Source organism: Dunckerocampus dactyliophorus, chromosome 8 (assembly GCF_027744805.1).
Source record: "Dunckerocampus dactyliophorus isolate RoL2022-P2 chromosome 8, RoL_Ddac_1.1, whole genome shotgun sequence".
NCBI lineage: Eukaryota > Metazoa > Chordata > Actinopteri > Syngnathiformes > Syngnathidae > Dunckerocampus > Dunckerocampus dactyliophorus.
The window spans coordinates 4,533,004-4,551,190 of NC_072826.1; the positions used below are offsets into that span (position 1 = coordinate 4,533,004).

The 18,187-nt window shown below is 45.5% G+C and overlaps 1 protein-coding gene across 3 annotated transcripts in view; it reads left to right on the plus strand.

The window, feature by feature from the left end:
- The window catches only part of LOC129186062 (solute carrier family 26 member 6-like), a 34,420-nt gene that overhangs the window by 14,396 nt on the left and 1,837 nt on the right, over window positions 1-18,187 (plus strand). The window contains exons 12-27 of one of the 3 annotated variants that reach the window (XM_054783894.1): window positions 159-298; window positions 374-484; window positions 9,053-9,228; window positions 9,288-9,452; window positions 10,910-11,062; window positions 11,324-11,406; window positions 11,478-11,625; window positions 11,714-11,827; window positions 13,550-13,627; window positions 13,710-13,805; window positions 13,882-13,988; window positions 14,509-14,578; window positions 14,654-14,746; window positions 16,551-16,661; window positions 16,727-17,110; window positions 17,188-17,242. In XM_054783894.1, the coding sequence (XP_054639869.1) occupies window positions 159-298; window positions 374-484; window positions 9,053-9,228; window positions 9,288-9,452; window positions 10,910-11,062; window positions 11,324-11,406; window positions 11,478-11,625; window positions 11,714-11,827; window positions 13,550-13,627; window positions 13,710-13,805; window positions 13,882-13,988; window positions 14,509-14,578; window positions 14,654-14,746; window positions 16,551-16,661; window positions 16,727-17,110; window positions 17,188-17,242 (2,084 nt within the window). The remainder of the gene's footprint in view (window positions 1-158; window positions 299-373; window positions 485-9,052; window positions 9,229-9,287; window positions 9,453-10,909; window positions 11,063-11,323; window positions 11,407-11,477; window positions 11,626-11,713; window positions 11,828-13,549; window positions 13,628-13,709; window positions 13,806-13,881; window positions 13,989-14,508; window positions 14,579-14,653; window positions 14,747-16,550; window positions 16,662-16,726; window positions 17,111-17,187; window positions 17,243-18,187) is intronic. The other 2 variants (XM_054783896.1, XM_054783895.1) reach the window with 2 other exon arrangements.

The following is an 18,187-nucleotide window of genomic DNA, read 5'->3' on the forward strand; positions in this document are numbered from 1 at the left end:
TCAGGAGAACCAGAGTATGGAGCGGGAGGGAGCCACCTGCTGTGGTCCAGCAAGGTGTACTGTATTCGGGCACACGCTCCAAGCAGCCATTGTGACGCCACGGAGGTCTGCGGCAAACCTTTTTGCGCTTTTCCAACATAATGTTATATTCATTGCAGGTGTACTGTGCCCAGATTGAAAGGAGGTGTGTTGAGCACGTTTCCTATTTTATATTGGCTGCCTAAATACTCAATCTGGGACTATGGCATGCCGGATCTCATCTCTGGTATTAGTGTGGGAATCATGCACCTGCCACAAGGTGGGTCAGATAATGCTCAACATTTTTGTCTCATTCTTGATTTTGAACTTGGATAACTGTGTCTTTGACCCATAGGTATGGCGTACGCATTATTGGCTTCCCTGCCGCCTGTATTTGGCCTCTACACGTCCCTCTATCCAGCTCTCATTTATTTCTTTTTTGGAACATCACGTCATATTTCCATAGGTGAGTAGACAAGATTGATAAATGTGTTGTTGGTGTGTTAGTGAGCCGAGATAATATATCAAGATGCTGATTAGACAGCGTAATTATTGTACAGCTGTGCCTCAGGATGGCCACAATAGAAGGCCATTCAGGATTTATTAAGGGGAGAAACTCAACTAGCAATGTACGCCGTCTAATCAATCTGATTGATTACTCTATCATCCATAATTTAGAAACCACAATTGTCTCATTGGATGCTGAAAAAGCATTTGACAGAGTAAACTGGAAATTTCTCTTTGCAACACTACATAAATTTGGCTTTGGAGACTCATTCAGAACATGGATTAAAATACTATACAACACCCCGAAGGCCTCTGTTCGGACCAACAATCACATCTCTCCAGAATTTACTTTACAAAGAGGTACTAGGCAAGGGTGTCCACTCTCTCCCTCACTATTTGCTATCTTTATCGAACCTCTTGCAGCTGCAATTCGACAACATATAAATATTAAAGGGATCCACACCACAAATGTTCATCATAAGATAAGTCTTTATGCTGATGATGTATTACTCTTCCTGGATAATTCACATTCTTCACTTCACGAATCTATCTCACTCATTAACAATTATAGCACCTTCTCAGATTACTCCATTAACTGGTCTAAATCCACAGTACTGCCCATTAACTTTGGTTTCCAGAGCACCCCCTCTATACCACTGTGTTCAGGGAACATTAAGTATTTGGGTATTAACATTTCCTCCAACCTGTCAGACCTGATCCGCTTGAATTATACTCCACTATTGAAGTCAATAGAGGATGATCTTGCACGTTGGAGAACCTTGCCCATCTCACTTACAGGCAGAGTATCCACCGTGAAAATGATGATTTTACCAAAGGTTAATTATCTATTTTCCATGATCCCCACTAAACCATCTATAATTTGGTTCAAGTCATTAGACTCATATATAAATAAATTTCTTTGGAAAAATAAGCCAGCACGAATAAGTCTCAAAACATTACAAAAATCTAAAGAATATGGGGGCTTAGAACTCCCAAACTTCTCCAACTACTTCCTTGCAAACAGGTTACAGTATATCTTAAAATGGATCAACCCTAACCCATTGGATTATTTATGGCTAGACATAGAACAATCACTTAGCCACGAAATCCCAATTTGTAACCTGCCCTTCATTAGCCAAATCCTCCGAAAAAATAATTGTTTTAAAAGTATAAATATAAGCAACACTCTGACAGCTTGGTGGGAATTTTTAAAAATAACAAAATTCTCGCTCACTCCTTGCCAATACACTCCCGTCTGGAATAATCCTGACATCTTGCTTAAAAAGAAACCATTAAATTTCCCAACATGGCACGAAAAAGGAATAAGTTGTATGAAAAATATAATTATAGGAAACAACTTTATCTCATTTAACGACCTTGTTACACAGTATGGAATAAATCATAACAAATTTCTTGAATACATACAAATTAAATCCATAATTAAAGCAAGTTTCAGGACCATATCATGGGAAAGCAATACCACTATTGACCAATTTTTAAAAATATCTGCCCCTAAAACATTATCTAAATTATATATTCTACTTTCAAAAAATGACAACACAATTGGAGTACCAATCTCCAAATGGAGCTCAGATTTATCTACAAGCTGTGACCCTGAATTTTGGAAGCAAATATGTCTTAATGCTTCCCGGTTAATCAATAATCCCAACCTACAGCTGATTCAGTTTAAAATCCTTCATAGAGTACACTACACAGGACATAGAATGTTTAGAATGGGCTTAACTGACTCTAACATCTGTACACACTGCTCAGACCATAGAATAGATGACTACTTACACTCCATGTGGACCTGTGCTCCCATTAAAAATTTTTGGCACGGAGTGTGTGAGTACCTATCTTTGGCACTTGGGTTCTCCATTCCTACCTCTCCTTTACTATGCCTGCTGGGCGATCTCTCCACAATTGATGTAGAAACAAATCAAACACAGCTTCTCATCACTGCATTAAGCATCGCCAAGAAAACCATTCTCATCAATTGGAAATCAAGGAAGAAACTGAACATAGCTCTTTACAAAAATCTTTTGTTAGATCATATAGCTATGGAGAGAATGTCTGCTGAATCTAAAGAACAAATGTCAGAATTTCAGTCTATATGGGCACCAATAATTAATTCCCTGACCTGACTCTCAGGGGGGTGAGGGCATCTGTCTCTGCCCCTGGGGGTCTCGTTCATCTGGCGTGGGGTGTGGTCCTGGTCGCTGGGTGGGCCTGGTACCTCGGGGGCGGACGGTGGCGGGCTTGGTGTCCCGGGTCTTCTTTGCTGGGCTGCCTGCCTGGGGGGGCTGGTGGGTGGGGGTGGGGAGGGGTCCGGGTCGGGTGATGGGGCGGGGGCGGGGTCGGGGGGGTCGCCCAGGGGGCGGCGTTGGTTGGCCTCCGGGGTGGTGGGTGGATGGGGTGCTGCATCCTGCGGGTGCCGGGCGCCTACTGCTGCTGGGGGGGCCCGTGTGCGGCTGGTGGCGCTGGCTCTCCCTCGCCTCCTTTGCCTCTGGGGGTGGGGCGGGGACTGCCCTGGGCCCTCCTGCTCGGCTGCCGCGTGGGGCCGTCCGGTGTGGGGTGTGGGGGCCGGCCTCTCCCCCTGGTGGGGGCGCGGGTGCCTGAGCCCAGCTGCCCCCGCGGAGCCATCTCCCCTGGGTGGGAGGGTGGTTTGGGTTGCCCCTTTTTATTTATTTATTTTTATTTTATTTATTTTTTTTTAATTATTTTATTTTATTTTATTTTATTTCACTGATTTATGTGTGTGGTGTATGTGTGATAGGTGGGAGCTGCCTGTTATCCTCCGGCGCCTGTGGCTGTCCCCCGGGTGACGGGGGGCGCGGAGGTGGGGGTCGCGGATGTGCGGTTTGGGCTCGGGGTGGGGGGTGCGTGGTGCTGGGGTGGGGGGGATCCCTTGCTTTCTCCCCTCAGGGACGGGGCCGCTGTGGCTCGGTGGGTGGGGCGTGTGGGGGCCGTGGGCGGGTTGCGCGTGGGGGCGGGCGGCGTGGTGTCCATCTGCGTGGTGCTTCCCGGGATCGGCGGGAGGATGCTTGCTCCGGGGTGGGGCGGTCGGGGGGTGGCTTTGGCCGGGGGCTTGGGGGTCGGGCTGGCGGGGGGCTGGCGGGCGGTCCCTGCTGCCTGCTGGTGTCAGGCTGGTCCTTGCTTCCGGGCCGGCGGTTGTCTCCCTCCCTCCGGGGTTTCCCCCTTGGCGTGTTGGTGGATGGGCGGGGGGTGGGGCGGTGGCCGGTCTGTGGCGTGGCGGGGGGCGGGGCGGGCGGGGGCATCTGCTTGGGCGCCGGGCGGGGGGCCGCTCCTCTCGCGGGCCCGGTCGTGCGGTGCTTGCTTCTCTGTCCCTCCCTGGCGCCTCTGGCCTGCGTGCTTCGTGGGTGCGGCCGTGCTCCGCTCTATGTGGGGTCCGGTGCTCTTGTGGTCGTCGTGGTGTTGCTCCCTTGCCGGCCGTGGTGGTATGCGGGGGGCGCGTGGGCGCGGCTCCCGCTGTCCTGGTGGCGGTCGGATCTGCCTTGGGGGCGTGTGGCTTGTCCGTGGTGTTTGGCGGTTTGGGGGTGGCGCTGTGAACGCTACCTCCGGTGGGGCTCCGGTGTTGGGGGGCGCTGGGGGTATCGCCTCTGGGGGGTTGGGTGGGCCGGACTGGGCATCCTGGCGGGCCGGGTAGGGCCTGTGGTGTGTCCTGCGGCACGCCCGAGCCTGGGCTGTGGTGGGTGGCCGGTCGGTCATGTGTCCTTGGTCCCCCCCCTGCTCGGTTTGGGCGGCGTTGGGGTGTGGGGCCCCCGTCCTTCCTGTGCCACTGCACCACCTCACATATATATAGGACATTGGGGGGTGGCCTACGGTCGGGCGTGATTGGGGAGGGGAGCTGCCTTGCGGGGCTCCTTTGCTCCTGCTGTGCCACTGACCTGTTGCCCCCCAATTTTAATCGCAGAGTAGACACTTAGGGTTTGGGGGGGCTGGCCAGGTGAGGGGCCCTCCGAGCGGCAGCTGTCCCCCGATTTTAATTGCATCATTAGCTATCATCCACACTACACTACACACTACACACTACACACTACACACTCCATATACATGCACACAGATACACCATCCTCTTTTATTTTATTTTATTTATTTATTTATTTATTTATTTTTAATTGCATCATAGACACTATCACACCTTATCACATACACGGGTGGGGCGGGCTGGATTGGGGTGCCTTGTGCACCTCGGCGTCTGCCCGCCAGGGTCGGCGGTGTGGCCGGGGGCCTGGCCGTCGCGGTGGCTCGCCCGGGGCGGCCTGGCCTGTGGGGTGCCCTTGTCTGGTTCGCCTGCCCTTCCCTGGGGTGGCCCTCTGGGGCCTGTTGATGCCGGGGCTTGCGCCGGGGGGGGGCGGCTTGCGGTGCCCCCCCTGGACTGACACGTGCCGCGGGCGCCTCTGCGCTCTTGGGGCGGGTTCGGCGGTCTCCGGGGGGCGGTGCTGGTGCTTCGGGTGGCCCGTGTGCTGTCGCGGCGGCCGGTGGTTGCTGCGCTGTGGCGGCTGCTGGGGCGCCGGGCCAGCTGGTGGGTTGGGCTTGGTCATGCTTGCGGGTACTGTGGGCCTGGGTGGCGGGGTGGGGGTGGGGGGGCGGGTGCCCTGGGGCCGGGCTCGCTGGGGGGGGTCGTGCTCTGCCGGGCGCTTGGGCGTCTGTCGCCGTTGCGCTTTGTGCGCTGCCGGGCCGCTGTCTGTGTCCTCGCCTCCCCCGGTCTGTCTGTGGGCTTGTCGGGGGTGGGGCTCCGGTGCGCGGGTGGTGCGCTGTCGGCTCTGGTGGCATGTGGCTGGTCTGGCTTCTGGTGGTTTGTGGGGGCCGTCGGCTGGTCGGCTGCTGGTCTTGCCTTCTCGGCTCTGGTGCTTGGCCTCCCTGCGGCTTGGGGTGTGGTGCTCCCGCTCTCTCTTCGGGGTTTGCTGGCCCGCGGGTGTCGGTTGGCGCTGTGTGGTGGTTCGCCTGGCTGCTCGCCCGTTTTCCCGCCTGCCTGCTCGGTTTCCCGCTCTCCTCCTCGCTGACTCCCCTGTCTGCCTCGCTGGCGGCGTCCTACCGCTGGGGGGGTGTGGCCGGGTGTCTTCCTGCTCCCCGGCGGTCTGCGCTCTCCGCCCCTGGGTTCTGAGTCGTATGTCTGGGACCCCGGGGTCCCCGGCTCCGCTGCTCCTTGGGTTACCAACGGGGGATAGGGTGGGGCTTCCGGGTGTCGGGCAGTCGACCACTGTGTGTGTGTGTGTGTGTGTGTGTGTGTGTGTGTGCGCGCTTGAGTAAGTAAGAGGGTGTATGAGCGTGCGCATAGGGGTGTGTTTGTGCGTAGGAGTGTTTATGTGCGTGTGTGTGGGTGCGTAGGAGTGTGTATGTGCGTGCGTGTGTGTATTTTTATTTATTTATTTATTTTAGTTATTTATTTTGGGGGGGGGCATACAGGGGTTTGCTCCGTGGGGTCAGGTGCTGGGCGATACATCTCTGCCGCCCGTGCCTCCGCCGGGTGGGTGGAGGGTGTGCCTCCTGCATCCCTTGGCGGGGCGGCCCTGTGTCGGGGGTCGGGCGGGGGTTGGCCCGGGGCGGGCCGGGCTCCGCTCCCTGGGGGTGGGGGTGGCGGTGGGCGGGAATTGGCGCTTCCGGCGCGGGCGGGCTTCTTTCCGGCTGTGGAGGCGTCTCTGGGCCTGCCGGTTTGTGGCCCCCGGTACCCGTCTGCCTTTGTGGGGTGTGATCTCTCGCTGGTCTCAGGGGTTGGCAGTCCTCCGGCCCGCTGGCGCCCTGTCCTTGGCTGGGATTACCTCTCTTCGGCCCCTTACTGGTCTTCCCGGGGGGGGGGCTCTCTGGGCTGGCTCTTGGGGCACTGATCTTTGTGCTGCCTGCCCCTATGGGCCTGGTGGCCTTCTGGCGGCCGGGGCCCGGCCTTGCTATTTGGGGCGGGACTCTCTGGGAGGTGGAAGGCGGCCCCTTTCCTTTCATGCACTCTCAGTGACAATCACACGCCCACACATTCCTGCACCTTTATATATATATGAAGTCTTCCTTACATACAGAGATACCTGTACATATGCACACTCACAGTACATACGTACTTCCCCACATTACTCACTGAGTTATCCAGGGTGTTATTATGTTGTTGGTTTTATTACAGCGACGGTGATATCAGCAGTATGACTATATATATATATATGTGTGTATGTGCGGTATGTGTGTGTATATATATATATATATGTATATATATATATATATGTATATATATATGTGTATGTATGTGTATGTATGTATATATGTGTGTATATGTATTTTTTTTTTTTTTACAATGATGTGCATTACAGTAACTTTGATTCTATTCAGTATCATGGATAACCATTTCATTACTACAGTTATGTGTGACTGTTTCAATGCGGTATTATCATGGTGATCACTATCATAATTCATCATTTCATGACTGCTATTGTGTGCGACTGTTTCAATGCAGTATTGTCATTGTGATCACTGTCATAGTTCATCATTTCATGACTGCTATTATGTCTGATTGTCATTGACAGCTTTGTCATTGTGGTTGTTGATATTGATTTGTCCTTTATCCTTGTTCGTCTTTATAGTTGTCACGGACATTTATTTGCTGATGTCGTTCTGTATGTTTCTGTTGTTCTGTCACAATTGTTGTTGTTGCTGCTGTTGTCCTTGTCTCTTGTCTCTCTTTTTTTTGTTTTTGTCCCCTCTCGCCCCCCCCCCCCCTTTTTCCTTTTCTCTTCTTCTCTGTCCTCTCCTGCTCCGGTCCGGTCGCTCCAAATTTGCTTTATAACAAGCATCAAGGTAAAAAGAAGAAAAAAAGAGAAGAAAAAAAAAAAAAAAAAAAAAAATTCCATATAACGTAAAGCGTCAAGTCGGTGCAAGTTCAGAAATTCGATTTGTTTAGCGCTTGGTGACGCCTTCTGACGCTTCACGCTCTCATTGGCTGATTATTGGGGCACCGCCTCCGCTCTCATCTCATTGGCTGAGTTATACAGCACGTACGTGAGTTTGTGTGAGAGACAGGCTTGTCCCTTCAACCTCCTCCCTCTTCGTAGTCCCCCTGAAACTAACTTAAACAATTAAGTTGTTACAAATTAAAATTTTGCACACAGCAAAAAAAAAAAAAAAAAAAAAAAAAAAAAAAAAAAGGCCATTCCAAAATGTGCCGATGAGTTTATAGCAGGGGTGTCCAAACTTTTCCCTTCCAATGAGGACCACTCAGTAAAAAATGAAAGGATGCAACTTCGCAGTTTTGATATTTTGTAAAGCAACACATGTACCGTAGATATGCTAAGAACTTATATATATTTCAGGAAAAGAACAACATCTCAGTTAGTTAGTACTCAGACAGTCAGTCTTTGCTCTTTTTTTCCACATTTTTGATGTTTTTTTCTTTTTTTTTTTTTAATATTCCAAATATTTCTATTTTCTTGTTAAATAATCTTCATCAGGCTTCTTTTCGGAATATTTTGATTTTATTCCCGTAATATTATAACTTTTCCCCAACCAAATTTTCCAAAAATTACATCTTTATTTTGTTTTGTTCCTCATAATGTTATGACTTTTAAACATTTTTTAATATTTTAACTCTACGCTAGTAAAATGACATTATTTTTCCTGATAATATTTTGAGTTTATTCTCATAAATTTGCAACTTTTAACTCCTCGTTAACTTGACTTTTTCCTCTTAATATTTTGACTTTATTCTCTTACATTTTTTCCATTTCCATTTTTTTTTCCATTTTTTAAATATTTTCCAACTATTTCAACTTTCTTCTTGTCAATTTTCCTGTCATAATTATGATTTTATTCCAATAATATTATAACTTTTCCCCAACCTAATTTTCCAAAAATTACAACTTTATTTTTGTTTTCTTTGTTTTTCATAATATTATGACTTTTAAAAAATAACATATGTTCATATTTTAACTCTATAACATTTTTTTCTTGATAAAATTCAGAGTTTATTCTCAACTTTTTTGTTGTTAGAATAGGAATTTTTCCTCTTAATATTTTGGCTTTATTCTTTATATATTTTTCCATTTTTCATGTTTTTTTTGTTTTTTTTTTACATTTCCCAACTCTTTCAACTTTCTTTTCATAAATGTTCTTCTTGTAATTATGACTTCATTGCCATAATATTTTGACTTTATTCCTGTATCATTATAACTTTTAGAACAAACGTCTTGTTTGTTTCTCATAACATCACGACTTAAAAAAAAATATTTCCACTTTATGCCACGAAAATGATGTCTTTTTTTTTTCTCATAATATTACAACCTTATTCTCCTAAAATTGCGACTTTTTCATGTTAGATGACAACTTTTTTCTCTTAATATTTTGGCTTTATTCTTGTAAAATTACTACACCTCTTTACTGTTGGGGCCAATTAAAAAAACATCCGTGGGACGCACTTTTGACGCCCCTGGTTTATATTTTTGTTGAGCATATATTAGCATCAATGAAAATGTTAAAGTGCGGTCACCACACTCTTGGGTTTTACTCCTTCCTGGTTTGTTGTGTTCAGGTACGTTTGCCGTGCTCAGCATCATGGTGGGCAGTGTGACCGAGAGACTCGCTCCAGATATTGATTTCCTTAAAACGAATGGGACAAATGTCACCGAAGAGGTGGACATATCTGCACGGGACTCATACAGGGTGCAGGTGGCGGCTGCTACCACTGTTCTGGCCGGACTTATTCAGGTATGACAACAGATTTGACGACTCCCATTGTTGTTGGACACGAATGTTGTTGTGCTCAGGTTGTGCTGGGTTTCGTCAAGTTCGGTTTCGTGGGAACGTACTTGTCCGAGCCTCTGGTGAGGGCGTACACGACAGCGGCTGCAGCCCATGCAGTGGTTGCTCAGCTGAAATACATCTTTGGAGTGTCGCCAGCGCGCTTTAATGGGCCGTTGACGCTGGTGTATGTAAGTAGCAGCAAAACACGGTTTCTTCCCTTTTGGTTCAATAATAAAGAAGGCCCGTAGTGACTACACTGGCTTCCAGAGGGCCATGCATACTTTTATTTGACATTGCCACTCTTCCGTCTGTAAAAGAGTAACTACTCAAGCAAAATTAATACAATAATCCCTCGTTAATACCGTTTAATTGGTTCCAGACACGACTGTGACAGATTAATTTCCGCAAAGTAGGATTCCTTATTTATAAATACAATATTTTTGTAGTTAGAGCACAAAAATCTTGTTTACAACCTTCTAAATACGTTTTTTAACATTATTAAAGCTCTCTAGACATGAAATAACACCCCTATCGTCACCTTTACACTCCTATTACTCAATATAGTAGCCCTTATAAGAGAAAATAAGACATAAAGAAGACTCATGCTCATGTGTGTTGCTGTAAATGTGTTTGGGTGCTAGGGGAGCAGAGTGGGGGGCAGACAGGAAGTGACGTCAGAGGTTCAGAGTTGAGTTTTATCTTGCCTTGCTGTGGATTACCTCCTCAACAGCAGGCTGTGTCAGGGATTACTGAGCTGTGTCGTGTGGCAGTGACTGAAGAGGTCACAGGTCGGCTGTCGGCAGGTCATCCAGAAGGTTGCCGGTTCGATCCCGGCTCCCTCCAACCAGTCACTCTTATTGTGGGCTAGACACTTCACCCAGCTTGCCTCCAGTGCTGTCCACACTGGTGTACGAATGGGAATGAGAGGTTCTAGGCGTGAATTGGCAGTTACGTTTCCGTCAGTCTACCCCACGGCAGATGTATTGCCTCCAGCACTACCAGTGTGTGAATGAATGATGGCTTCACTTGAGGTAACTTGAAAGGCACTACAGTATATAAAATGTAATAATAAATAATGGAAATGTAATTATTTATTATTTTAGGCTATTTGCCTGTTGCTCTGGCGATCAAGTCTGGTGCTTGTGTGTCTCACCTGACATTACAGTAAAATTACTGACACCTAGTGGCCAGTGTCCAATGCTACATATCATCACAACGTCTTTCAATGCATCTTCTGATTGCCTTATATTTGCATTTTACTACATTTTGCCATTTTTATGCTTGAAAATGCTTAATTTAAGCAGAAAATATGTAAAATTAGCTTAAATATGCATTTTTTTTCTAATAATAGGCTGTATTCAACCACAAAACAGCTTGATGGAGATAGATAGATGGAGTGAAGCCGTGAAGTGGCGAGGCATTGCTGTACAATGATGGATACATTCAATATTAGGGATGCTCCAATCAGGGTTATATGCTGCCGATTCCGATACCGATCATCCAATGCTGACTGATCGGAGAATCCCTATTAAATATATTAAATGGTTTTCAAAAAATAATTAACAATGTACTAAAAATGGGGAAAAATGCCAAAAATTCATGCCTTCATGTGGAGTAATCCCATCTTTTTTTTATATATATTCAGACCCTGAAGGACGTTTGCCTCTTGCTGCCGCAGACCCATCTCCCCACGCTGGCCGTCAGCGTGGTGTCCGTGGTGTTTCTGATTGCGGCAAAGGAGCTCAACTCCTTCCTGAGCCCCAAGCTGCCAGTTCCCATCCCAGTGGAGCTCATCACAGTCAGTTGACACGCTTTCTGCAGTCTTCATGTTAGCGCATCAGCGCTTTTAGGCCCGCGCTGATGGTGCAGCCCTGAGAAGGCGCACCCACACACACGCGGTGGAAACAAGCAGCTGAGTCGGCAGGATGTGACACAAGCTTCGCTGTTTGTGCACTCGGCAGCAAAAAAAAGACTTAATAATTAACTCCTCATTGAGAATATGATTTACCGAGCTGAAAATAAGTAATGCTTGTGAAATGTATTTCATTTGTGGTTGCAGATTATGGCAGCAACTCTGATATCAAACTATGGTCACTTAAACAGAAACTACACCGTCCCAGTGGTTGGGGAAATACCGAGTGGGTAAGCGTCTCCATTTCAGTTTTCATCCTGTTTAGTCATGATTCCATCTACTGATTCATTCTTCCCGCCAGCCTGAGTTCTCCCAGAGTGCCAGACGTCAGCCTTTTTAATGAAGTTATCGGTGATGCGTTTGCGCTGGCCCTCGTTGCCTACGCCATCTCCATTTCACTCGGAAAAACATTTGCACTCAAGCACGGATACAAAGTAGACAGCAACCAGGTGAACCGTTTTCTCCCGTTAGTGATTTCTGCAGGTGTCATCTACTTTTAATGCCCTGCTGGCTGTTAATATCTCTCCTCTTCCGCAGGAGCTGGTGGCCCTGGGTCTCAGCAATACAGTGGGGGGCTTCTTCCAGTGCTACGCTGTGTGCGCCTCCATGTCTCGGAGTCTCATTCAGGAGAGCACTGGCGGGAAAACACAAGTGAGTGCTGGAAAGCAGTCGTATATTTATACTCTCCTGAACAAAATCTTAAAGGGTCGCTGACATGATTCATCAACTTTGCTTCAATATGTTTTATATTGTTTGTAATTATGTTCTACATTGTTCATTTTTTGAAAACGGACGGGCATTTCCGGAAGTGACATCAGCAGAGTAACACCTGTCAGCTGAAAGCCGAGTAAACAAACGTTTGTCGAGGTATCTTGTCGACTTGGTTCTGTGTATTTTTCATCCAAATGTTGTGTTGCTGCTGGATGTTTATAGTATCCAAGCGGTACTATAAGGTTTAAGACAACAGTGAACAAAGAAACAAGTGCAGAGACTGAGAGACAGGTGGACGCGCACCTCGAGTTCTGTTCTTTGCAGTGATCATTTCACAGATGACTGCTATGAAGGAACACCTTCACAAGAAGCATTTGGCTCGAAAGTACGGTATAAACACAGTTTGAAAAAGGATGCTATTCCTATAAGCAATTGCTATAAGAGGAATGACATCAAAGTTACCACAGAACAGAGTAATTCATGTCTTGTGTACATAACATCTTCTAAACACTATTCCACGATAGCGACAAGGCTGTGAAGCATTATACATGTTATATAAACATCTCTTCACAACCAAATGTTGACGGTGGGGGGCAGGGGCGGCAACGGTGGCGAAATACGCAATTAAAAAGGCTACGAAGACCCCTTTGCGCTCATTAAAGGGATAGTTCGGATTCTTTGACATGAAGTTATATGACATCTCCATCAGCAGTGGAGTCCACCAACAGCGACTCACCACTCACTTGGTCTCCGAAGTCCAGCTCTGGTCTGATTTCGGTGATGAAGAACGCAGTTCCAGGTTTTCTGGAAGAAGAGGGTTTTTTGGCTTCCGATCCGATCAAATTTTTTTATAGTCTTGCCGATCCGGTACGTTGTTACAAACATGATTTTGTGGAATTGAACATGGTTATGAAAATAGTTCTTCAAAGCATTAAAATAATGCAACCAAAGTATTGCTGAATTTACTTTATTACACAGCGTGGCCAACAATATTGTTTGGCTTCTGTCAGTCAGGTCCCTAATCCAATAAAAGATCCAATAAAAGTCCGTCCAATAAAAGATAAAATTGGGAAAAATGGGCTTGCAAAATTTAAGGGTAGGACTAATTATTTGACATGATTATAGATGAATTTGTGGTGTGATTTAGAATATATTGCTTTTTTTTTTTTAACAAACTCTCTTCAACGCAATAGTAATTTATTGATGTTCCCTAGTATAAACAACCACTTCCCGTGTAAGCTCCCCGCACCATGACACGGCTGTCCGTGTAGCTATGTGAAATGTGAAACGTGAAACTAACTTCACCGCGGACATGTCTGCATGGTGGTGTTGCGTTTTCTTCTTCTTGCGGGAAGCGGGAGTCAAGTGTCAACCAGCTTTGAGGCGCATTACCGCACCTGCCATGTTGGAGTGTGGCCCAGAGTTACGAACGTTATACAGCAACTGGATCGGCGGAGGCCGATTTTATCCTATCTTCAAAATACAGCGGGTCGGCAGCCCATCCCGATTCTGAAGATCGGATCGGGACATCTCTACTACTGACTACTGTAAAGTACAGTATGTCCAAGTTTGATTTCTATAGTATTGCCCATTGAGGAGATGTATATTTGTACATGTTATCAGTGTGTATGTTGCACACCACCATACAGTATCTTCTTGCAGATGGCTGGGATAGCATCGGCTGTAATTGTGTTGGTGACGATACTGAAACTTGGTCCCCTTTTCCAGGAGCTTCCAAAGGTTCCGTAGTGAACACGATTAATCTTCCATTGTTTTCTCCGCCCTTTGTGTGCAGTTCATCAGGGTTTATCGTGTGTTGCAGGCTGTCCTGGCATCGATTGTCTTTGTGAATCTGAAGGGTATGTTCAAACAGTACTCGGACATCATTACTCTGTGGAGGAGCAACAAGACCGATTTGGTGGGAGGATTCCGACACAATTTACTGTGACGTTGAATCTGGAGGCATTTGATGAAATCTTGACTGTGTCCCTCAGGTGTTGTGGCTGGTCACATGGGTGTCCACTCTGCTCTTCAACCTGGATCTGGGCCTTGCAGCGTCCCTTATGTTTGCTTTGCTTACTGTTATCTTCAGGACACAACTGTAAGACTTTGGAGACTGTAGCTTCTCGCAAATACGCTCTCTGCACACAGAAGTGGCGTTCTAGGCGAGATTTTATATGGCGCCCGCCTCCGTCGGCGGTTTGCACAGGGTTACAAAATCCAAACCATTCCATCTTTATTTGTAAAGCACTTTGAAACAACCACAAAAGCACAGAAACTCACAAAAGGCCACAAAGTATACAATGGTCCTTGGCTCTCATAATGTTAAAAAACATATTTAGAAGATTGGAGAGAGGTTTTCTATGCCATAACTACGAAAATATTTCATTTAATCTTATCCATCCATCTTCTTTGTCTTTTTTTTTGCCCCTTAGCCCTTAGCATCTGCCTGTATTGCCTAATGGGCCAGCCGGCTCTGCTCTGCACACATTGTTGGGAACACCTTCCAGATGTGACCGTGTCAATGAAAAATAGCATTATTATCTTTGTCACTGCAGATTTTCCTGTATCTCTTTGGATTGCGTAGGTGTGCCTAATGTTGTTTTTCCTCCCATTTCCAGGCCCACATACTCTCTTCTGGGAAACGTTGACGGTTCAGAGCTGTATGTGGACATGGAGACTCACCGAGAGGTAGAGCAATCAAAGCCTCGCCAGACGAGCAAACGCACCACAACTTCAACACAATCCTATTTCTCTGTTTTGCAGGTGAGAGAGATTCCAGGCATTACAATATTCCGCTCATCTGCTACGGTGTATTTTGCTAATGCCGAGCTCTACCTTGAGGCCTTGAAAGAAAAGGTTTGCTCACTTTATTAATAGACTAGACCGGAGGTTTTCAAAGCGCAGTGGAACTTTGGTTAGCATCATTAGTTTGCCCCAGACGGTCCGACTCTAACCGAAACAGACGCTAACCGAATCAGTTTTCTCTTAAAGGAAAACTGCCCACTTTTTTTTTAAATTATCCACAATCCGTATGTGAGATATGAACACATATGTCTTTCTCTTTTCTGTGCGTTTTAAAGATATAAAAACAGCAAAAAAGAGCCAGCTCATTACTGCACCTATGTGACGTACTTATTCCTCCTAAAAAAGTCTCCAAAAAGCGCCAACAATGCTCCATTTACATAATGTGACCTGCATATTAACCAAGCTACAGCGACATTGTTATTATTATTATTAACATTGTTACGCTGATCGAACTACTTTACTGGCGCATTGACACTTAGCCAGCCAGCTTGATACACCAGCTAGCTACTAGCGGGTTAGCAACTAACTTCACCACACACTCGCCCGTAGCGCATCAGCGTCGCACTCGCAATGCCTCAGACACTACCAAAAGGTAAGACTACATATTCGAGATGCCGCCACTGCTGCTGTGTTTTTATTTCTGAGTTTGGAAAAGTTAACGCTAGGTGTAGGCGTTCGTTTCTACGACGTTGCTAGGTGAAATCAAAGCGCCGCGCAAGGAAGCTTAGAGTGGCCAATACGCAAAATACTGTAAGCATTACAGTACATCAAGGGTGTCCAAAGTGCGGCCCGGGGGCCATTTACGGCCTGCGACTGCTTTTTTTTATTGGCCCTCAGCACATTCTAAAAATACAATTAAACAATAAAATAAAAAAAAAAAACAACAGCAAAAATGGAAGAAAAAAACAGTAATTTTACAAGAATAAAGACAAAATATTAAGTGAGTAAAGTCATTATATTAACAAAAAAATAGTAGAACTATTATAGGAAAAAAGGCAACATAAGAAACAAACCGAACAAAGAATTAAGTTGAAAATTAGGTTGGGTAAATGCTATTATGTTATGTTCATAAAGTCAAAATATTATGAGTATTAATAATAATAAAAGTCATATTAATATGAGGAAAAAAATGTACAAGTAAAACGTAAAAATAATTTGTAAAAATAAAAAAACAGCCAAAAAGTAATGTAAGGAGAAACAGTCCATAATAATAATAATACGCTTTGCCATTGATAAATTAATAAATCTATTTTATATGTGTAAATATATATATATATACATTATATTAAATATTTTGTTTGGGTTGATTTAAAAAAAAAAATATGTAAAAGAGGCCCCCGCATCTTTTGATTTTTCCGTATGCGGCCCTTAGTGGAAATAGTTTGGACACCCCTGCAGTACATGTTATCATGAATGTGCCTGCTACTACATGCTCACAGCATGGATATAAAACCATACAACCTTGTTGGAGGGCTTTGTAGGCGGCATAGGTGTATCCCATTACGTGCACTACTGAGCTGTCACTTTTTATCTGTTTTTATATCTTTAAAACACACAGAAACACATATGTGTTAATGTCTCGTATAAGGATTGTGGCTGATGGGCAACATTTTTTTTTAAAAGTGCAGTTTTCCTTTAAGAAATCATGTAAATCCAATTAATCCGCTGCAGAAAGCCCAAAATGTTAACACAAAACACGTTTTTATAGTTTTACCATTAAAGTTTTACATGCAGAAAACAATTCCAACTGCATACAAATTTCGCAGGGTTCTAAGCGTGAGAAAAAAGTGGCGGCTTATACTGTTCTGCAGAAATTACGCTACTTATTGATGTTTCTTCTTCTCTGTGTTTTCAGAGTGGCCTTGACATCAGTAAAATGATTATCTACAAGAGGAGACAGGAGGCCAAAGAGAAGCGGCGACAAAAGAGAGCAGAGAGACGAGCAAAGAGAAAAGCCAAGAGAGAGGTATGGCTTGCTCGCTGGGAAATGATGGCATTATTTCTAATGACGGGATGTACTTCGCTGCTCAGAGACGTGCCGAGCAAGCAGCAGTGTTCTCCGTGGAGGAAGAGGCCAAGAACTGGAGGGACACAAGCGCGGAGAAGGATGAACAGAACCGGGCCGGGAGGGAAAACGGCACGGTGTTTGTAAAACCCACCACACCAGAGGGTCAGTGTCGATGGGAATACTTAAAAGGATGCAATCCGGACAGCGCCAGCTTGGGGTGGATGTCTGAGCGGATGGACGGGGACACCACCACTCTGGGCTCCAGCACTGAGGACACGCTGAGTCGGGACCTGGAGCGGATCTCTCTGGGGTCTCTGGGCAAATGGAGCTGGGACATCCACTCCATCATTCTTGACCTCTCCACGGCCAACTTCATCGACACGGTGGCCATCAAGACCATGAAAAATGTAAGCTTTTTTGACTATTTTCACCGTCGGCTACCAAACCCCATCCATCACTGACTTCGCTCAAATGTGCATTACAGATTTTTCAAGACTTCAGTGAGATTGATGTTGACGTCTACATGGCGGGTTGCCAAGGTAAGGGGTAGGACGCCACATGTAATCCCTCCTTTATAAAAGTTCATTGGTTCCAAACCTGACCCTGATGACTGAATTTCCGCAAAATAGGATTCTTTATTTATAAATCGCATATTTTTGTAGCTATAGCATAGAAAATATATAACAAGATTTCAATTAAAATATTTTGGGCTAAAGTCATATTATTATGGGGAAGAAGATTCATATGAATATAGTTGAAAATGTGTAAAAAAAAATAAAAATTTGAATGCCAAAATGATCAGAAAAAAGTTAAATGTAAGAAGAAAAAGTTCATAATAATATGCTTTGTCACGTATAACACAAAGCTTCAGATGGAGGCTGTTTTGTCTTTAAATATGCAGGGTGTCCCAAAAAACTGTATACACCCTTGAGCATCTGATAACTCAGTTGTTTGGAAATTCATTGAAAGAAAAAAAAAGCGTGAATGCACGCCAATACCAAGGAAATTGTTTGGTGATGTGTGCGATTTCATTGCTCGTCAGCAGAGTCTGGACCAGAACGGACGTCAGCTGGAGAACAGGCGGTGACAAAACAATAAAATGTTTGTAAATTCTATTACATTTTGAAAATGGAACAAATTAGAATAAACACCTAGTTTACAATTATTCAAAGCGTGTACTGTGAACGTTTTTTTGGGACACCCTGTGTATAACACGGCTTGCTTTACAAAATGTCAAATATCAAAGTGGTCCCCGCATCTTTTGATGTTTTTGTAGGCGACCTTCGGTGGGAAAAGTTTGTGCACCCCTGCTGTATTTGGATTTTTTGATACAATACACATACAGTACACAGGCGGACAGAGTTCCTACACGGTAGGGAGGTACAGGAAGTGGGAAATACTGTTAAACTGCACATTTTGGAGTGGCCTTTTATTGTAGCCAACCTAAGGATTTTTTTTTTTTTTACGGTTACCCGCGAGCAGTT